Source organism: Diaporthe batatas (genome assembly GCF_019321695.1).
Source record: "Diaporthe batatas strain CRI 302-4 chromosome Unknown Contig00014, whole genome shotgun sequence".
NCBI lineage: Eukaryota > Fungi > Ascomycota > Sordariomycetes > Diaporthales > Diaporthaceae > Diaporthe > Diaporthe batatas.
This window is the reverse complement of record NW_025408561.1, coordinates 379,520-399,127: the sequence shown is the minus strand read 5'-3', so window position 1 is coordinate 399,127 and position 19,608 is coordinate 379,520. Positions and strand designations below refer to the sequence as shown.

The 19,608-nt window shown below is 56.3% G+C and overlaps 6 protein-coding genes across 6 annotated transcripts; 3 read left to right on the top strand and 3 right to left on the bottom strand.

The window, feature by feature from the left end:
* Nucleotides 1-14: 14 nt before the first annotated feature.
* Nucleotides 15-2,604, bottom strand: KVR01_010821 (uncharacterized protein; the record flags this gene model as incomplete). Its single annotated transcript, XM_044783346.1, has 5 exons — nt 15-283; nt 395-1,117; nt 1,206-1,795; nt 1,855-2,432; nt 2,515-2,604. 5 exons carry the CDS (start codon nt 2,602-2,604, stop codon nt 15-17), a joined length of 2,250 nt encoding a protein of 749 aa, XP_044639968.1.
* Nucleotides 2,605-2,966: 362 nt separating this feature from the next.
* KVR01_011048 (uncharacterized protein) lies at nt 2,967-3,865 on the bottom strand (the record flags this gene model as incomplete). The annotated part of the gene is made up of 2 exons (XM_044792174.1): nt 2,967-3,727; nt 3,790-3,865. 2 exons carry the CDS (start codon nt 3,863-3,865, stop codon nt 2,967-2,969), a joined length of 837 nt encoding a protein of 278 aa, XP_044640195.1.
* A 440-nt stretch (nt 3,866-4,305) lies between these two features.
* Nucleotides 4,306-6,396, top strand: KVR01_010923 (uncharacterized protein). Its single transcript, XM_044787094.1, has 4 exons — nt 4,306-4,561; nt 4,653-6,002; nt 6,077-6,150; nt 6,225-6,396. The coding sequence occupies exons 1-4, from the start codon at nt 4,354-4,356 to the stop codon at nt 6,327-6,329; spliced, it is 1,737 nt and encodes a 578-aa protein (XP_044640070.1). The 5' UTR covers nt 4,306-4,353; the 3' UTR covers nt 6,330-6,396.
* A 2,685-nt stretch (nt 6,397-9,081) lies between these two features.
* On the top strand, nt 9,082-10,910 carry KVR01_010733 (uncharacterized protein; the record flags this gene model as incomplete). The annotated part of the gene is made up of 5 exons (XM_044794475.1): nt 9,082-9,183; nt 9,265-9,362; nt 9,411-10,386; nt 10,484-10,628; nt 10,699-10,910. The coding sequence occupies 5 exons, from the start codon at nt 9,082-9,084 to the stop codon at nt 10,908-10,910; spliced, it is 1,533 nt and encodes a 510-aa protein (XP_044639880.1).
* A 5,012-nt stretch (nt 10,911-15,922) lies between these two features.
* On the top strand, nt 15,923-19,387 carry KVR01_010811 (uncharacterized protein). Its single transcript, XM_044794515.1, has 2 exons — nt 15,923-16,796; nt 16,898-19,387. Exons 1-2 carry the CDS (start codon nt 16,231-16,233, stop codon nt 17,205-17,207), a joined length of 876 nt encoding a protein of 291 aa, XP_044639958.1. The 5' UTR covers nt 15,923-16,230; the 3' UTR covers nt 17,208-19,387.
* KVR01_011088 (uncharacterized protein) lies at nt 17,941-19,104 on the bottom strand (the record flags this gene model as incomplete). The annotated part of the gene is made up of 1 exon (XM_044788740.1): nt 17,941-19,104. The coding sequence occupies one exon, from the start codon at nt 19,102-19,104 to the stop codon at nt 17,941-17,943; it is 1,164 nt and encodes a 387-aa protein (XP_044640235.1).
* Nucleotides 19,388-19,608: the final 221 nt, after the last annotated feature.

Sequence of the window (19,608 nt, the reverse complement as noted above, 5' to 3'; positions counted from 1 at the left end):
GGCTCGGGTAAACTTCACGAGTTCATTAGCTTCCTTGCCCTCTTTTCCATGAGATCCTCGAATTCCTGGACCCCATTTTCGAGCTTTGTGAGTGCGCCACTCTTTAGCCTGTAAACAACCCTCCGCCTCAAGTCCTCTTGCTCATCGTCCCCATCGGTGTCACTGCTCGGGTCGTCGATGAGACCCTCAACTGCGCCTCTCATGAACCATCTATCGTGGGATACGAGCACCACAGCGCCCACCCAATGGTTCAGCGCCTCACGCAAAGCGGTGACCGTCTCATCTGAAACATTTTAGCATATATCCGAGGGCGTCCAGTTGGTATCCCGGATGCATTTCCACACAGGGATCTGACACGTTAAATAGAGTTGGGGGGGGAGGGGGGCATGCGTACAGTCGAGGTGAGTAGTAACCTCATCCAGCACCAGACAGTGCGGACGCTTCCACAGAATCCTGGCCAATTCACACCTCACCAGCTGCCCACCAGACAGCTTGCAAATCGGCACGTCAGAAGCCAAGCGCCCGGGGAGCCCCAGCGAGCCCAACATGCCACGGATCTCACCCTCGTCCAGGTCCCCCTCGACCTCCCTCGTGAGAAGGGCGAGCGAGGTGAGTTCTTGCTCCGCGCGCCCCAGCTTCTGGAGCGCCTCGACCGCCTGCTGGCTGTAATACCCAAGCTTCAGCCGCGGGTGCGTCGTGAGCGTGCCCCTGGTGGGCCTCTCCTCCGCGACAAGCAGCTTGATCAGGGTCGACTTTCCCGCCCCGTTGAGTCCCAGGACCCCTATCCTGTCGCCCATGCCCACGGTGAGGTTGATCTCCTGCAGCACTGCCGGGTTTGATGACGCGGCTGTCGTCTTCTTCCCTGCTGCCCCTCCTCCCCTGGCGTACCGGAACGTGACGCCCTCCAGTGAGATCAGCGGTCCCGGGAAACGGAGCTCGGGCGGCTCGGGCAGGAGGATGAGGGGCGGCCTCTCGTCCGGCGGGATGTCGACCTCTGCGCGGTTGCTAAAGTGGTATCCTTGGAGGTCCCTGTTGAGCTTGAACCTGCCGCCCTTGGCACTTGTTTCCACGCCCCAACGCTCGTCGAGCTTTTTCTGTCTCATCTTGGCCTGGCGGACTGGAGAGGCCTTTGTCAGTTTATGATTCTCCTTGTATCGGAGTAGGAAGAGGTCGAGAAAGCAGCAGTAGAAGGAATGGTGACATACTTCGATTTTCGTCATCATTCTTCTTCCCCTCCCGCATGTTCCGCTGGATCGTAGCTGAGATGTGGGCCTTCTGTTTGTCCTTGGCCTCCTTGACCTTGGTGAGGTGCAGTTTCTTCTCCGCCATGCTGGCCTCATACGTCTGGAAGTCACCGTGGAAATATACAAGATCCTTGTCCTTGATGATAAGGAGGTCGGTGCACACAGACGTGAAGTCGCGGTCGTGGGACACCAGGATGAGAGTTGGGGGGTCAGGGAGGTCCTCGAGGGACTCGAGGTATCGCTGCAGCCAGATAATGCCGAGGAGATCCAGGAAATTTGTCGGCTCGTCGAGGATCAGGATGTCTGTGTCCTGCAGCAGTGCTATTGCCAGCGCGGTCCGCATCTTCCAACCGCCAGAGAGCTCAGACACGGCCTTTGACTTGTAGGCGTCCGAGAAGCCGAGACCAGTGAGTATCTTGTGGGCCCGCGACTCGATATCTGCGATCCTCGACGGCTCCACCTGGACCTGGAGCTCAGCGAGGAGGTCTGTGGCCTCTTGGATCCCAGACTCGACTGCCTCATTCGGGATTTCCTCATCCTTTTGCTCCTGTCTGTGCAGTATCAGCATCCAGTGTGCTCCGGCTACAAATTGAAGCCGATCGAGACTCACAACGCCGCTGACTCCGCAACCACCTTCTCAAAGGCGATGAGCTCCTTTCTGGCCGCCATGCCCCGAGCACCACTGCGGAGCCTTGCGTTCTTATCAATCACGAAAAGCTGCTTCTGCAGCCTCTCATGCTTGACCTTTCTCAGCGCTCTCACCCCTGCCAGCCCTTCGGAGCTGTTGACACCGTTGGCCAGGATCGCAATCTCGCGCTCAAGCTCGTCCCTGGCCGTCGCCTTGTCTATGACCTCCTGGATGACGGTGTTCCCTGAGCCTGAAGTGGCCGCATTGTTCCCTGGTGACAAGTCGGCGTCGACAAGCTCGGCGTCGGTCTGCTGCAGCATTGCGATGCGGGTTTGCTCCGGTATGCCGGGGATCAACTTGTCGCCGATAGCCCTCAGCAGTGTCGACTTTCCGGAGCCGTTCTTGCCGACCAGGGAGTACCTCTGGCCAGCCTTGAGCCTGAGCTTGGCATTGGACAGAACCTCGGTGCCCTCAGACTTTGTAGCTTTGGACTTGCCTTTTGCGCCAGAGGCCTTGGGGGCTGCCGAGGCCACAGTGATGTTGAGCCCCTCGATATCCAGCTACCACTGACAGTCAGAACGACATCTCGGAAGACTTGAAGCTGACGGGATTGTAGGCGTACGGGCCCACCATAAAGCATACCTCTCTGTAGTTTGGACTTTCGATGTGAAAGCGTGTCTGCTTGCACGAGACGAGGATGGTGGCCACGGACTCGGCCGCCATTGAAGTCATGGTGGATTTCAAATATTAACAAGAAGTCACAGTTAAGCAAGTGGTGGTTCAGGCCAATCCAACTACAGCACACCACTGGCAATGTGTAGCCACAAGTCGTGTTTCTTGTGATTGCTGATAGCTTGCCTTGTATGCGGCTCGCAGGGGCGGATGGTATTGATAACGACAACCTTGGACGCCTCCTCCCGCTCAAACATTTGGAGATTACCTTATTAGTAGGTACCTTGGGTACCTACTTAGTTACCCGTTTTGGCAAGCTCGAGGGTTGACTGACAGTGCGGGAAGCTTGATGGTGTGGGGTAGTGAGTCACACCGGGCCCCGGGCCCCGGGACGAGCTGAAGGATACCTGTCCATGGCCCGCTCACCTGGTCATTACGAATACCGCCCAAGCAACAAGCAACGAAGCCAACACCTTGCCCGCCAGCCCACCCGATACAACAGGGAACCCGGCTCCGGCCTTCTGGTTGTGGGCCCTAACATGCTCCTCGACATATGAAGGTATGCCGGCGACCTTGTTCGTCCCAGCCGGCTGCGGCTCGCCCAGCATCTCGACGTACGGTATAACACCGGTCCAGACCCGCGCAGTCGTCTCATTGCTTTTCAGGTCCTTGGCATCGTCGCTGACGCCAGAATCACGAATCTTGGCGGACGCAGACTCGATCCGCACCTTTAGGACCCGCGTGGCCGCAATCTCAGCCTCATCAGGGGCGCGGGTGTTGGCCCAGCGGTCCGTTACCATGGAGTCGGTGATTAGTTGCAGGGCAAACCCGATCTCGTCGCGGTTGGCCGGGCTCGACTTGGTGCCCGGGTCCAGCAGGGCTGCGGTGCCGTGGACGACGGCGCTCCGGTAGTCATAGCTGTGGTTGAAGGGGGTGAGGGCCAGGACAAGATTGTCAATCTTGGTGGCTGCCACACAGACTGGTTGTCGGGCCTGGGTGCTGAACATGCGGGCTGAGACATAGCCGTGGATGTACACGGCTGGGTCTTGGTTGTTGAAGGAGGCGACGCGTGCGATCATTGGCAGCACTACTGGTTTGGGGTCCGAGGGGTCTGGGATGAAGGAGACATGGGCGACCGGGGTAGAGTTGATTATGCCATGCACGGTCTCGGCATCATAGTGGCCTGGCGGTGGTTGTCAGTACTTTTATGAAGCCGGGCGGGCTGTCACGGGCTGTCGTACACACCTCTCTCCTTGTGCCTGTTGATGGCCGAGTCAGAGGTCTTGGGGTAGGCACAAGGTAAAATGTCGTCGTTGGACATGCTGCTGGCTCTGCTGCTGTTGCTGTTGAGATCTGAATCCGTGGAGATACTGCATCATGCCCGGGCTAGCAAGCTGGGGAGAAGGGCTCTGTCTTGTACTCATCCCCGTAGGCATCCCAAGGTTGGCGCTCTGGGTGACTCAAAAAGGCCAATCGAAGGCTCATGCTGGCTGTGAGACCAGCACTTGGTCTAGTCGGTCTAGTCGGCCTAGTCGGCCAGATGCGGAAGGTGCATGCGGTGGCAGTCCGTGGTGTTGACGGCTGGTCTGTCGCCGGCGAGAGGCACTATACACTCCGACCAGGCTCCGACCAGCGGGGCCAGGCTCGGTACAAATTGGGGCGACCCGGCGAATGGGCCCAAGCCAATTGAAAATTGTCCACTGCAGATTCCAGAAGCAAATCTGGGGTGGGGGTGGGGGTGGGGTGTGGCAGTGGGGTACGGTGGTACGGTGGGGGGCTGGGATCCATCTCGGGATCCATGGCAGATCGATGGCTGAGCTTGCCGACCTGCCAGCCAGCCCGGGGGCATCTCTCGCCGAACGTTGCCTCATTCCGAGCGGCCATGTTGTGCATTCCTTCCTATTATTCTGTGCCATCTCCCGTTGTCTTTGGCAGCTGGTCTTCTTCCCTTGTCGAGTTGAGAGGACAGCAACAGAGAAGAGAGCCACCATGTCCAAGGAGTTTACGGTAGAAGAGGGTAAGTCGGCCCGCCAGAGAACAACAACAAGACCCTCCCCCCTGGCCACGTCCCCTGGCCACGTCCCGTACTGACAAGATGCTGTCCGCAGTCGCACAGCACACCTCCAAGGAGAGCTGCTGGGTCATCCTCTACGGCAACGTCTACGACGTGACCGACTTCCTCTCAGAACACCCCGGCGGGTCCAACATCATCCTCAAGCTCGCCGGCAAGGACGCAACCCGCGAGTACGACCCAGTCCACCCCCCCGGCACCATCGAGGAGAACCTCAAGCCCCAGGCAAAACTCGGCCGTGTCAACGCAGACAGCCTGGCACGCGCCAGCTCCTCGCCGTCACAACAACCGCCAGCTGCCGCCGCCCAGTCCAACGCCGTCGAGAAATATGTCCGCCCTCCACTCGACCACCTCCTCAACCTCGACGAGATAGCCGACGCCGCCCAACGCCTTGTCAGCGACAAGTGCAGGGCATACTACTACTCCGCCTCCGACGACCTCTTCTCAAAGTCCTACAACAACGCCGTCTACCGCAACATCCTGCTGCGCCCCCGCGTCTTTGTCGACTGCACCGCCTGCGACACCTCCACCAGCCTGCTGGGCCAGTTGGGCGTCAGGACCCCCGTCTTCGTCTGCCCGGCCGCCATGGCCCGGCTCGCACACCCCGATGGTGAGGCTGGAATCGCAAAGGCCGCCGGCTACTTCGGCGCCTGCCAGGTCGTGTCCAACAACGCGAGCCAGACCCCCGAGCAGATTGTCCAGGGCGCCCAGGAAGGCCAGGTATTTGGCTGGCAGCTGTACGTCCAGAACGAGCGGCGCAAGAGCGAGGCCATGCTGGCCCGCATCAGGAAGCTCTCCAAGTTTTACAAGTTCATCGTGCTGACCCTGGACGCCCCCGTCCCGGGGAAGCGAGAGATGGACGAGCGCCAGGGGATGGTCGACACCGGCGCCCCGGCCGAGTCCCAGGTCGACTACCCCGCCATCGGCGGCGCCAAGAAGGACGCCGGTCCCGTCGGCGTCGGCCAGGCAATGTTCTGGGGCACCGCCGCAGACCTGACCTGGAAAACGACGCTGCCCTGGCTCAAGGAGCACGCCCCAGACTTGCCCGTCGTGCTCAAGGGCGTCCAGACACACGAGGACGTCTTCCTCGCATACAAGTACGCCCGCCAGAATCCCGGCACCCTGCGCGCCGTCATCCTCAGCAACCACGGCGGTCGCGCCCTGGACACTGCCCCTCCTGCCGTGCACACCCTCCTCGAGTGCCGAAAGTTCTGCCCCGAGGTCCTGGAGAGCAACGAGTTCGAGGTCTGGGTCGACGGGGGCATCCGAAGGGGCACGGATGTTGTCAAGGCGCTGTGTCTGGGCGCGAGGGCGGTAGGCATTGGTCGCGCACCGCTCTGGGGGCTTGGCGCCGGTGGCTGGCAAGGTGTCTATCGGACCTTTGAAAGTGAGCCCCGCCCAGTTTGCAATCCTTTGTGCTTGAGACAAGGCCTTCCTATGCTAATCACTTTGAAATTATAGTCCTCCAGGCGGAAATGGAGACATGTATGAGGCTGCTGGGGGCCAAGAACATCGATGAGCTGGGCCCCAGATTTGTATGCCATTCTGTTTTCTTACTTCTAACGGGTATTCCGATTTGTATTCTGGCACTAACAACTCATCCTCTTAGATCAATTCACGCTCGGTCGAGAGGGACATATTTGATGGGGAGCCGGGTCTTGACAAGAACGGCCTCTGGGAAAAGGCCGCTTCAATTGCCAGGTCGAAGCTGTAAATATGAGGACGTTTGAAAGAAAGAAAAAGGAACAACTAATAAATTATATACCAAGTGGCCTCATTTATAACTGCTCCACCCCCCCCCCCCCCAGGAGGAGACTGCTTTCCCGCGAATGAGCATACCCGTGCCTAGCTTCTGTACTAGCACGATTTTGAGCTCAGCATGGGGGCTTTGAGAGGTCGTCGGCTTGCCAAGGGAATGTAGAACACAGAAGCCCGCCCGAAACCCACACCGTGCTGGAGAATGGAATATACGGGATACCCGGTCGAGGCCTGCTAACACACGAGCATCTGCAGACATGCGCCATCGCCCGTCTCGTCCGGAAAGAATATTTGAAATAATCAGATTTTGGACTCGTCGGGGAAAAAATGGGCAGGCCAGACTGAAATGCAAGTCGTCGCGTGTGAGGAATGTTGGGGTCATGATGGGACATTATTGAGGTTCCCACAAAGAAGAACTGCGTCGATTCGAGTCTGATCGCGCCAATGATGAGAGGTGTGAAAATAAGAGCAGCCTGTATTGTACTTCAAACTTGCATCGGCTCTTCCACACCAAAACGATTGTCAGGCCGCCAAGAATCAAGACAGCCAGGACATTCATAAGGACCGCTGTCAAATCCCGAATGTACACATACATTCCAGATGTCTCTGAGTCTATTTCCCAGTAGCCAACACATGACTGGGCTCCTAGATCCGCTCGCACCTCTCCCCTCCGTCGCCATTGCCGCAGCGAAGGGGTGGAAGACAGCAACTAGAATCAACCACGGCAGGGTCTGTAAATTGCTCCAGGTCGTGGAGCACCCTCTCCAAGGGGGTCGCAGTCTGACCCATCAGGGAGACTACAGCTGTTTGCGTGGACCTTTTGTCAGCTCGTGCGCCTCGAAGAATCCTCGTCACTAAGACCATAAGTTGACGGCAGTAGGGAAGATTGAGACTTCTGAGATTCATACTGGCTCCTTGAACATCTGGAGCTATGGAGTTTAGGACACGTTGTTTCCACCCAGTCCTTTTGAGTCTATTCGAGCTGTGATTGTCGAGGGCGCGCAGATTGTCATTATTTCATTCTGCTCATAAAAGAGGAAGAAATTTGCAGAATCCAGACGTGGTGTTCTCCTAAAGATGTGGCCAAAGGGGCTTGTGGGCAAGGCTGAGGTTGGAGAGTCCCCTGTTTCCCGGGGACCTGGGGCTGGGGGTTGAGAGGTCTCGGAGAGACGTTAGCTTGCCATTCCTCTGGTCCATGCACGACCTTCAAGGTATCAGAACCCTGCTCCGTCCTGATGGGAAGTGGGTGCGACTCGAGCCCCTGCCCGACTTGATGCACAACTTGGGTCTATAATTATCCGGCCCCGGCTAGTATGACTCTCAATGACTCGGCATCTAAGTGGCCTAGGCCAGTTCTACTAGTAGTAGGAGGTCGTAAAATAAAAACCATTTGACGGGGAATCAGAACAGCCTTGCCCTCATGTAACTGGTTTCGCTTCTATTCCGCATGCGCCCGAGGACATACAGACCCCCCAGCACACTCGATTGGCTCTTAAGAGGGAGCTCAGGGCAATGCACATCCTGTTGTTCTCGGGCTCATTGAAGCATTCCACAAGAATTCCGCAGAAAAAAAAACGGCAATGCAAGCAAATGCCGTCGGATTGTGGGCGCAGGCGCTGAGCTAGCATGCCCATTCGCTGGCTAATCCGGCCCCGAGTCGGTGCCATGCGGGCCGTCCCACATATATCCGCGCCTTGGGTCGCCGCCGACAAGTCACCGCAAGTGCATACCTAGGTACCTGGGTACCGGCCCAAGATCAACATCGACCGTGAATTGCGACCTCGCTCTCCTCTATACCACAGTCCATTGCACTATGCCACACTTTCTGCAAGCGGTATTGTTCCCCGCGTCGTGGGTTGTCGCGATAGGAAGCTCGGACAGTCGGGGGCAATGATTCCTCCATCACGAGGACGTATTATCGGCGGCTTCTTTAAGGCAAGTTGCATCATACCGCACTCCGCCTGATTAGCGGTACAGCTTGTTGTCAGAGATGCAAGTTAGACTACTGTGTATTGTACTCGTCCGAGACGATGGACTAGAATCTTGCTCGCCTCCCTTCCCTTAACATGATGACCATGCGCGTCGCAAGACAAACACTATCACAACACACGTCCACTCTCCCAGGTGCTCCTATAAGACACGGCATTTCGGGGTTCGGTACAGAAACAAGCTTCAAGCTGCCAAGTCCCGGGGACGCCTTACACTTCCGAGTTAGTCGTGATAACCATTGAGCCAGGGCATCAGACCAGGTAGTATGCTGTGATACCGGCACACGTGCCAATGCAACTCAAGTAGTGCGCGATATCACCTCGTCGTGTCTAATTTGTACACAGTGGGAACGGGTTTGATGTTGTGCAGAAATGATCTAGAAACGCGGCCCACTCGCTTCTTCGGAGCCGCTCAAGACGCCGGGCTCCCACAGACAGGCTTGCTCCCTGGGGCTTCTGCTGCCGCCATCACCCATCCAGATCGGGCGATGGGTGAGGGACGTCAACCCAAGTGGGGAATTGATGTCTGAAATGCGGGCGACGAGTAAACTTCATGGGCGAGTGGGGCTGACATAGGGATATAAAGGGGTTGGTGAGCCAGCAGTCCATCAACTTGAACACCTGCACTCACAACCACACATCCTTATGGGTACATCTTTATTCCAGTCTATAAAGAAAACCTTCTGAGACTTCACGGGCGTTTCACTTGAAAACGCTATTATGGCACCGTCGCTCAACACCATCTTGCCTCACGATATCGGCAACAGGGCCGTACCAAACCGCTGGCAGAATGTGGCAGCACTGGCCGCTACAGCAGCCGTCGTAAGTAACCACGACCCATCGCCAGTTTATTACATTGCTTTACCTCGCATTATCTGAGCTCACCGTCTTGTTTCCCTACAGCTGTTCGTCGTCTGGCGCCTCTGCATTGTCGTCTACCGGTTGACATTCCACCCCCTTGCAAAATATCCCGGGCCCAAGCTCTACGCCGCTACCAACCTGCCTTTTTAATGGGGGACCAACGTGGCGGGCTCCTTCGTGCGGAAGAGCGTGGACTTGCACCGAAAGTACGGGCCGATCGTGCGCGTCGCGCCCAATCACCTCGCTGTCGACGGATCTATCGGGTGGCCACAGATCTATCAGCACCGCCCCGGTAAGGCTGAGTGGGGCAAGCAGCCCGACTTCTTCTTCCCTGGTGATAACAAGAGCCTCATTGGCGGCGACCATGAGAACCACAGGCGGCTGCGACGCCAGCTCAACCACGCCTTCAGCACCGAGAGCATGTACGAACAAGAGCCCATCGTGCAGCAGTACATAGAGCTACTCCTCACTCAGCTGAGCAAGAAGGCCGCCGCCGGAGAGGTGTTCGACATCGTTCCATGGTTTAACTTCATGACGTTCGATATCATCGGCGACCTGACCTTCGCCGACACATTCCACAACCTCGATGGCGGCGAATACCACCCATGGGTTCTTGGATCCTTCAAGGCCGTCCTCGGCGCCGGTATCAATCGCTTCACAAAACACTACCCCCTACTGCGCCTGGCGTTCAAGTCTCTGGGCAGCTCGGCTGAAAATGTCAAGACGGAGCTCCAGAACCGCGAGCTCGCCAACGCAAAGGCCATGGCCCGCAAGGCCCAGGGCGAGAGCCCTGGAGGAAGGAGGGACTTCATGACGTACATGCTCAAGAAGACGCGCGACGGACAGCCCGGTTTTGACGACTTCGACATCCGCCTGAACTCGCCCACCATCATAACAGCTGGCAGCGAGACGACAGCCACTACCCTGGCGGGCTTCACTTTCCACCTCGGGCTGAAGGCGAACCGCCCCGTGTACGATCTTCTTGCCGGTGAGATCCGCGCTGCCTTCCAAAGCGAGTCTCAGATCGATATCAAGTCTACCGCCCGCCTGCCCTACCTCACAGCCACCATCGAGGAGACTTTGAGGATGTACCCGCCCGCAGCCCAGACACCACCACGGGTTAGTCCCGGGGCGGAACTCAATGGGGAGCACATTCCCAAGGGGGTGAGTAGAGATTCAATAGATTGCTCCCACTCAATTGTAGCCTCTCGTTGCCAAGAGACGCATTTTGCTGATTGCCATCGTTCCGTCGTTGCTTCAGACCGTCACCACCATCTTCCAGCTTGCAACCTACCGCAACCCCGATAACTTCTACGATCCGGATAACATGCGCCCGGAGCGATGGCTCCCCTCTAACCACAAGCTATACAACCCAGTCTTTGCCAACGACAACAAGGCATCTTTCCGTGAGCACCAGCCCCCTCTTCTCCTTGGTCCCCAGCACAATTGTTCGGACACTAATTGGCTGTGACAAAGACCCTTTCAGCTTTGGAGTACGGGACTGCCTGGGCAAGAACCTGGCCTACTCAGAGTTGAGGGTCGCCATCGCGCGGTTCCTATTCCGATTCGATTTCGAGCTAGCACCGGGCGAGGAAACTTGGATGGATAGGAGCCAAGTGCTCGTTATCTGGGAGAAGCCCCCACTGATGGTGAAACTCACCGAGAGGAAGTTGGTACCAGTAGAGTGAGCGTGGGATGCCCAGGTGTTGTTAAGGAGGGGCCATAACTCTCCATAAACTTTCATCTTCCAGGCGCCAGATTGCAGCAGATGTTTTCTCGAACGTCATCATCGGCTTGTTCTGTTAGGCAGAAATTTCCTCTTATGCTAGTAATGCCAGTAGAATTCCGTGGATTCACGACTATGACATGCACATCACCCGCCCTACAACAGAGTTTGTGGGGGCCAGGTAAAGTCAGCCACTGCAAGCACATGGGTTACTCGTGGGGTTGAGCAAACTGTGACCCAGTGAAGACTCTAGATCCTTTCCTATACCAGACTGATTGTTTTTGCCTCTGCTACACTGGTGAACAGTTCATCCTCACGTGGTAGAGAAACCCGTCCCACAAAGCTTGCCTCTTCATCTATGAAGAATAACGCCTGGTCCAAGTCGATGAATCGCCAGTGTATCAGTCCTACACGCTCATAGAATTCGTCATAGACACGTCTCACAATTATAAGACTTCGACTGCGCACAAATGTTCCCGAGGATTCATTTCCAACACTCCCAATGTGGAGAGCAAAGCATTCGTTTTGTGGCTCGACATCTGTGTCCAGACGAGGCTCTATGCACATGCGCAGCCCACTACAGACCTGCACAACGGCAAGCTGATCGCCTGCCGAATAATGAGGCCTGCGGCTCCACTGACTGATAGGGTATGCCGAGGCTTTTTCGATGCTCATGAGGTACTCATTATTGATGTGTTCCTCGGAAAGATCAAGGTGTTGCAGTCGCAAGGGCAGAACCTGGCAGAATACTGATAGTATCTTGGGGCCTAAATGGGGTGAGAGAAGGCCGTGAGAGCCGGTGTTCTCCAGGATGGATTTCGCATATTCGTGTAGTGTCTTATCTCCGCCATCTGTGACTTTGATTATCATACCTTGTGGGTGGCCAGGAGGTGGGAGCCGCAAGCCCTCGCTGCCACCCTTAGGAAGCATCCGAACTCGATCTCTTGCGCGAAACCTTATGGGTCCTGCCCAGCCCGCCCAGGTCCAACTTGGAAACCCACTTCGACGGGTACCACGACGCTCATGCCACCAGAAAAGGTCAAACAATATATCTCTTGGCCGCGGTGCCCTAGCTTGGTCTTCGTACAGTGGCAAGCCCCAGAGGTGTGCCATTGGGCGTCTGGTCTTGGAGTTGTAGTCAAGGACTCCGAGGAAGGCATTGAGTGAATCTTCTGAATGACTGAGATCTCTCCTGGTGTATTCCTGGATATGTTCTCGAAGACTTGCAGTACTAGCTCGGTGACCACTAAACGTAGCCGGGGGGACGAAGCGCGCGAATGACAGTCTGTTGGCTTCCCCAGTAGTTGCAACTCGGTGCTGGAAAGGCTCTGAAGTGTACTCCCTATTGCAGAGGTAAAGAAGGCAATACTCGGTAAATATCAGACGCCTGGTGGACAAATAACCTTCCTGGTACGTCCACCCTCTCGTTGCCCACTTGCTGGAGCTCAACAGAGCTGAGCCGTGGTCCTTACTGTACGGTCGTTCGGCTAGAGTAACTCGGTCGAGACCTACTGTCCGTTGTTCTCGACGGCATTTGTTCGAGACACCGGGAAGCCCTGTCTGCGCGTCCTCGCCTGCGGCTGCAATGATCGTGCAGTAGGCATTGGAGTAAATCTCGCCCATTCGACCTAGCATTTCCTGCTTTTCTGGATCTTCTTTGGGAATGCACTGATGACTTGGTTAATCTTTTCGCTTCGAAATTTCCCATGGGTAATGTAAACTTGCATATTTGTCAATCCATATGTACTTGACTCCTAGCCTGTCGGCGACTCGAAAGGTGTCTTTGATCACCGCAGGAGCGGCTCTTAGATCATCCGAATGCTGCTGACTGCCCCAGACATAAGATAATGCGAGGTATTTGCACCTTTCCGGAGCTTCGATTACCCTCCCGGATGACACCTCAATCAGTTTGAGACCATTTATCCCAAGACGTGGGGAAACCGGTCTACAGGTCTGATGGTGGGTTCGCGCACAGTTGCTCAATATCTTCTTCAATTCATCATAATCTTCGGAACGAATGAGATTCGGTTGGACTACTGTGCCCTTCAAGTGCTGGTCGTCATTGGGTCCTATAACGGTGATGCTTGGAAAAGTCTCTTGGACCAATTGCCCATGTAGGTTCGGCATTTGCATACCATAGGGCTGTTGGGCTACCACATGCAGTTGTGTGTAGCCATAGGTGCCCATGTAGGCGCATAGCATGCATTGCTGGCTGTCGTAGGCAGGAGGTTTGATGATTGACAATAATTGGCAGATCTGACCTACAGCATTCAAGTAGCTTCCTGTTAGTATAGCAAAGAGTGGGCCATAAGGTGGCTACAATATGCATTAAAACCTGTAGATATGTAGCACCTGAGGTCTTTGTCACATGGGCTAACAATGGGGTATATTTGTTTTCAAAGGGGTACCTGGGAGCTGCTTACAGCGTGATGCGCAGAGCTCAGCCCAAGTCGCATCCAGTGATGGCATCACCACGCACCAAGGGTTCTTCTGGCGTCGAGCTACGGCTCTCAAATCAGCAACCAAAAGCCAATCCACGGTGCTGCACACGTTACAGAGGAGGTCTAGTGCTGATTGTTTGGCTGGTCTATCCTGCTGTGTGCATGGAGGCCCGAGAGAAAGACTCGTGTGGGGCTCTTCCAATGATCCCTTGACGGGTGAGGGCATAGCTAGTTACTCCTGGAACAAGAAAAAGGTGAATGTGAGAGGAGAAGGGTAAAGGATTAACACGCCCTTGGACTCCGGCTAAGGGAGTGAAGCTGTGGTGGCTTTTCTCACTGGTTGCATTTATGGAGAAGTCCTTGTTGCATAAGACGTAAGGCTTTTGAGAATGTATAGAGTAGTATCTTCCACAGCTTAAGAAGTACGTGGTGCTTCTTGGAGGCGTTGTGGATTCAGTTGAAGAGTGCTGTGGCGTTTTGAAAATTGGGTACCTTAAGTACTTAAGTAAGTAGGTATGCCCAGGAAAAGGGACCATCTGATTGGAAGTGGATAGACATAACTGCTGACCCACATGTGCACGGATGGGGCTTTTGACAACACCTGGGCATGCATGTAATTGCTCCAGCCATAAAAACAAGAAAGAGAGCTATTTCAATTAAGTCAAAATCTACTAAACTGGGGGATGACTGGCAGCCTATCCAGTCTTGTGGAGTCATGAGGTCATGTGTCTCAAAACTCAGCGTAACAGAGATCAGTCTCTGCGAAATACCTAGAGAATTATCATAGATATTTCCTTGGCAAGTTCCCAGGTCTAATTACTGGGCACAGGTGGGCACAGGTGGGCACAGGTGGGCACAGCTAGGTATGTATATTTCCTAGGGTTACCAGACATGAAAGTATCAACAGGCTTGTTAAGAGCCCACCAAGGTGATTGTGTAATCTGCAACTAGCTACTGGCTTTGTGTTGTGGAGGATGGGGGTTGTCTATAACTCTTCTAGTTGTATTTTCCCCGTGGCCACAGAAGCCTGAGGGCTGTTGTGGTTGTCTCAATGGTGCTCAAGGGCCTGTAAATAAAACAAGTGAAGCAAGTGGTCCCCATTCCAGCTTTGAGGGCTGCTGTTCTTAGCAGCCCTGATGGTACAAGCCTGGGACTTGAGTTGTTTAATTTGCACCAGCAAAGCGTCACAAATAGTCCAGGCCAGCTTTCAAGAGACAGAAAACCTTGGAAGACAATTCACGAGACAGCTACCACTCAGTCGGTACCACGGTACCAGTCCAGCAGATGGGTCTGTCCTTGCAGGTGCCAACTACCCTAGGTATCAAATGGAAAGTGCACTCCGCTGCCCCTTCCTTCTCTGCCACTTGACGTGCTTTTCCCTCAAAGTCCTTGGCAAGCCAAACCTCCAGCACAGCACCCAGCTCCTTGTTCCAGCCCATCTTCAGCAATCCTCTTGGCCCCAGCCCCACCAACTACCAACTTACAAAAGCTAGTCACGATGAATCTTGTTGGTTCCATCCTGGTCGTTCTGCTTGGACTCTTTGCTGCCTCCAAGGCTGCAGGCACAGGCCAGGTGAGCGATGAGCCCACCGTCAGCATGGATGACGAGGTTGTGGCTCTGGTCAACCGAGAGGTCAACAAAGCGGGCCATCAGGGCAGCCCAATACCAATAAGCGACCTGCTCTTGCGGTACGAAGTCATGTGCCCCGTTGACGCCAACGACACACCCAATCCACCATCAAACATGCCCAAAAAGAAGACACCAAGCACTGTTTGCAGGCAGTGGCTCGAGTGCGCACCTGATGGTGAGGAGCCCCAGACACCTCTATTCACATAATGCCGAGGTCGGCTGGTTGCTGACCATGGAGTGCGGCATGCCGCATGCCCCAGGCACAAAGCACCAGAAAAAGGAATTGGACGCATCCTCGCCCTGGTACGTGGTCAACCGTGAGAGGGTGGCTTGGTAAGTCGATCTATGTTCTCCGTGTCCTCAGCCACGTTGTTGCACACAAACTGATTCAATCGTGGGACAGGTGCAAGCACTGGTGCACATGCTGGCTCCAAGACAAGCCCGAAGAACACTTTGCCTACAATCAGTTGGTCTCCCGTCTGCTCCCTCCGCTCTGACCATTGCATAAATCACTGACACGCTTCTGAAGGGGGTGTGTGGACCCCCTGGGCAAAATAGTCCAAGGACAGTACGGCAGCGTCGCTCGAGGTACGGGCTCAGCTCGGCACCAGAGCAATGACGACGGGCTTGCCATGGAGGCCCTCCAAGGCCCTCCTCGCAAAGACTGAGCTCGCATGCTGGCAGGCTGGCAGGCTGGCAGACGGAGGGGTCGACAGTGGTTCGAGGACTACATAGTAACTTCTGTCCCACACTTGCAGCCTTGTAGGGGCCGGAAGTTGGGGAAATAAAAGCATGACTTCTTTGCTTCTGTTTTACACTATCAACCTTCTTATCAGAACAGCCCCAAACCCCACCCCCGCTTCAGGCTCAGCAGGGCCCGCCCCCCCCACCCCCCACCCCATCACCACCTCCATTCGTCATCTGCTGGATCCGTCACCGTGCCGTCGACCGGCTGTAGTCAACGACTTGACGACAAGCCGCTAGCTGCCTGGGCCCGTGACATGCGCATGACTTGGCTACACTCTACCCATGAGTACCCATAACATCACGCTCGCTACCTTTCCCCCTTTGCTCGCTCATGACCACTTATAATCCCTTCAACTCTACAACAGTTTCCCTCGCAACAGTTGCCCAATCTGAGGTTGCTCAACCCATTTGCCCGCCTCGCACGCTGCTTACAGCCGAGGCGCAACCGTGAGCGGCCCGCCACCATGGCGACGTCGACGTGGTCGCCGCCATCCTCGTCCCCGGCCAAGCCCCCAAGCGACGACCCTGCGTCGTTTCCCTCCCAGGCCGCGCACCAGAAACCAAAACGCTCCCTCCGCATCCTCTGCTTCGGCGACTCCCTTACGTCGGGCTACTCGCAGCTGGGTGGTGTGTCGCACCCGTACTCGCAGCGCCTGACGGCCGTCCTGTCCGAATCCTTCCCCTCGCTGAACATCGACGCACATGCCGACGGCCTTCCCGGGGACGTGGTGTGCACGGCCGGATCGCGCTTCCTGCGGCGCATCGAGCCCAAGTTCCTGACCAAGGGCGGCGGCACCCCGTATGACTGGACCGTGGTCTTGGGCGGCACCAACGACCTGGCCTTCCAGTTCACCGCCGAGGACATCTACAAGGCGTTGCGGGACGTGTGGGACGTCGCACTCAGCAAAGGGGGCCGTGTGCTCGCGTGCACCGTGCCAGAGGCGGGTGTGAGGGGGCAAATCGGCGAGAGGGTCAAGGCAAGGCGGGACGAGCTCAACGGGATGATACTTGGACACCGTCAGGAGAATTTGTAGGCTACATTCATTGCGGGTTTCATTCCCCCTCCCCGCCTCCTTTTCTTTCCTTTCCACTGGCAGCTGATCGACTGACATGGCCCTCGGCGCAACCTAGCTTCACTTTTGACCTCAACACCGCCATCCCCTTCTGGTCCCTTGCGCCGGAGGAACGCAAGACCTATTGGGACGACCACATCCACCTGACACCCGCTGGTTACGACCTGATGGGCGAAAAGATCGCCGCCCGCCTGGTAGAGATCATCATGCCGCCCGGTCGGCTGCAGCCGCAGCAGGCCAACGGCGCCGGCGCCACGAGGCGCAAGAGAATATTCAAAGATGACGACAAGATCTTTGAAGAGGAGGACGGCGACGAACACAAGCTGGAGAATGGGTACTATGTTGTCAGAAGGAAGGATCTGGAATGAGCCGCGATACGACTGCTTCGTTCGGCTCTTGCTTGCGTTTCAATGTTTTTATCTAGTGAAATGGCTGGGATGGCCGGGATGGCCAGGATGGAACGCACTTGGTTGGCACAACCGCAACACAGCATGGCGTTGGTTAGAAGGTCGCATGGGCGCCTACGCCCTCTTTTCCATAAGCGTTTGTGGGTGTTATTGGGATTGTTTATTTCTCATTGGGATGTCGTGCCTTCGTGAATACTATTGGTTATTTTAAGGTACAGGTCGTCCTCACCACTCGGCTGTTTGCCCTGGGTTTACGAGACCCTCGCCATAGACCATAATTTCCCAGTCAAATCGTAGCAGACATATGAGCCAAGTCACTGTTTTTGCAGGAACTATTCCCTGTGGTCGTTCCCTCGCCATCAGGCCGCTCTTCTCTGTGCGAATCTCGCGTGGCTAATTCTCTGCTATGCCTGTAGTGTCTCCGCAGGTATTCTGTTGAATTTTCTCATCCGGGCCGTGATCAATGATTCAATCAGACCGCTGCCCCTTGACCGCGCCCTCTCCCCCCCCCCCCCCCCGGGAAAAAAGAAAGTCTACGTTGACGCGTCTCGCCATGGTGCGAGGCCTCCCATGTAGAGTCTCCATTGGCACAAAGGGCGCCGGCCGGTCCTTCCAACTTGTGGTGGCTTTAACGTCTAGGTCTATTCCTGCACGCGCGCCGTATAGGCAATGCCCAGGTACCCAAGGCAGCAGGCTATACTGCCAGGTTCTGGGAAACGAAGCCGGGGATCTCCTTCTGCAGGTGACCGACGACGCTTTCGACATCCTCGGCGACGCCGAGCACATGGCTATCCCACTGGGCGATAGTGCGGGAGTTGTCAAACCACACGCAGCGGTCGATTTGGTCAATGTGGCCGTCCAGGCGGCCCTGCTCGATCATGCGGGCGGTTGTGCCCTCTGCCCTCTCGCCGTCGAGCCCCAGCAGGACGCCGAGGGCGTCGAGGTCAATGTTGACATAGAGGCGCGAGGCGGCCAGCAGGTTGTGCTCGACCATGGCGCGGGCCAGCACGGTGCTCCCGTCGGCGGTGGTGGCCAGCTGGTGGGGCTGTAGGCCCTTGGCAAATGCGTCAACCTCGGCGGGGGCGACAAGGCGATCGAGGAACATCTTCTCGAGGATGGCGAACTCATCAAGGGAAGATGCCCTCTCATCCTTGTACAGGCGGCCCAGAGCACGTGACCGCTGCGGCCCGGCAGGGGCGAGGATGGCACACTTGATAGCCATGCCAAGGGTGTGCAGGCGCTCGTCGTCTGCGATGGCGCTGCTGAAGGAGATGTCGTGGTAGGCCTGGCTGGCAGCAAGGAACTGGCGCTTGGCGTCGTTGATGCGTGCCTGGCTGAGTTTGAAGTGCAGCTGCAGGGTCGGGTCGGCGATGGCGAAGATGACGTTCTTGAGCTTGTTGAGGTAGGCCTCCGCGGCGGTGGGGTCGTCGACCTCAAGATGGTTGCGCATGATGCGAACCCACACGCGGGCCTTGTCCTCGTCGCTGACACGGCGCTGGGACGTCTCGAGCGGGATCTCGGCCAACACCAGGGCAGCATCACGAAAGTCTTCTCTCTCCTCATGGGCCTCGGCGATCAGTTCACGGAGGGTCGCGGCTTGCTCGATAAAGGAGGACGACGAGGTGGGTGAGGCAGTCAGGGCCTCGAGCAGGTGGTTGCCGACTTGAATCCAGAGGTCCAAGTCCCGACGCTGGCGGAGGGTTGTGATGAGCGAGTTCAGCAGTGTGCGCGTGTGCACGATGCCCAGGGACGAGGCGAAGATCTGGTCGGCAGTCTGGTTGAAGTCAGATGCCGACTGTGCCTGGGAGAGGACATTCTGGATGGCCACGGCCTCCTCGGGGACCTGCTGCGAGGCCATCGTCGTGTTGTATCTTGTGTTGTCGTGCGGCGCTGCGTGGTGCTGGTGCGTGCGTATTCGTCATGCGTGTCGCTCGTGTTGGCTGACGTAGGGCAGGTTGAGGGCAGGGAGCCCGCTGCCGCATAGGATTGCCGGCCACAGGGGGTTAGTTGTTTGCAGATAGGGGCAGCCTGCGAACAGCAAAGCAACTGTCTGGCACTCTACACTCTGCCGAAACAAAACCTTGAAGATGAGCTTCGCTTATGGTCCTTGGTATAGACATAGCTGCCATGGCAGCTACTAGGTACGGAGTACCTTTCTACCTACCTAGGTACCTAGGTACCTACCTAGGCACCCAGGCATTGGCAGTGGGGAGCTGCGATAAGATCTGATAAGGCCGATAAGGCGGGGCAGGTCCCCTGGGTTCCCGGATCCTGGCAGGTACCGTATCACATACCTAGGGGTTTTTAGAAACTACCATAGCGCTCCCTAGGGGGTTTTTAGAAACAGTTACTAAACCATCCC

Excerpts from the sequence above, each read along its gene's own strand:
- KVR01_010923 (XM_044787094.1), top strand. The coding sequence starts at position 4,354 with ATGGCTGAGCTTGCCGACCTGCCAGCCAGCCCGGGGGCATCTCTCGCC. Across the intron at positions 6,003-6,076 it reads TGTCTATCGGACCTTTGAAA|TCCTCCAGGCGGAAATGGAG; the intron begins GTGAGCCCCGCC and ends TTGAAATTATAG. Across the intron at positions 6,151-6,224 it reads ATGAGCTGGGCCCCAGATTT|ATCAATTCACGCTCGGTCGA; the intron begins GTATGCCATTCT and ends TCATCCTCTTAG.
- KVR01_010811 (XM_044794515.1), top strand. The coding sequence starts at position 16,231 with ATGGCGACGTCGACGTGGTCGCCGCCATCCTCGTCCCCGGCCAAGCCC. Across the intron at positions 16,797-16,897 it reads GGACACCGTCAGGAGAATTT|CTTCACTTTTGACCTCAACA; the intron begins GTAGGCTACATT and ends GGCGCAACCTAG.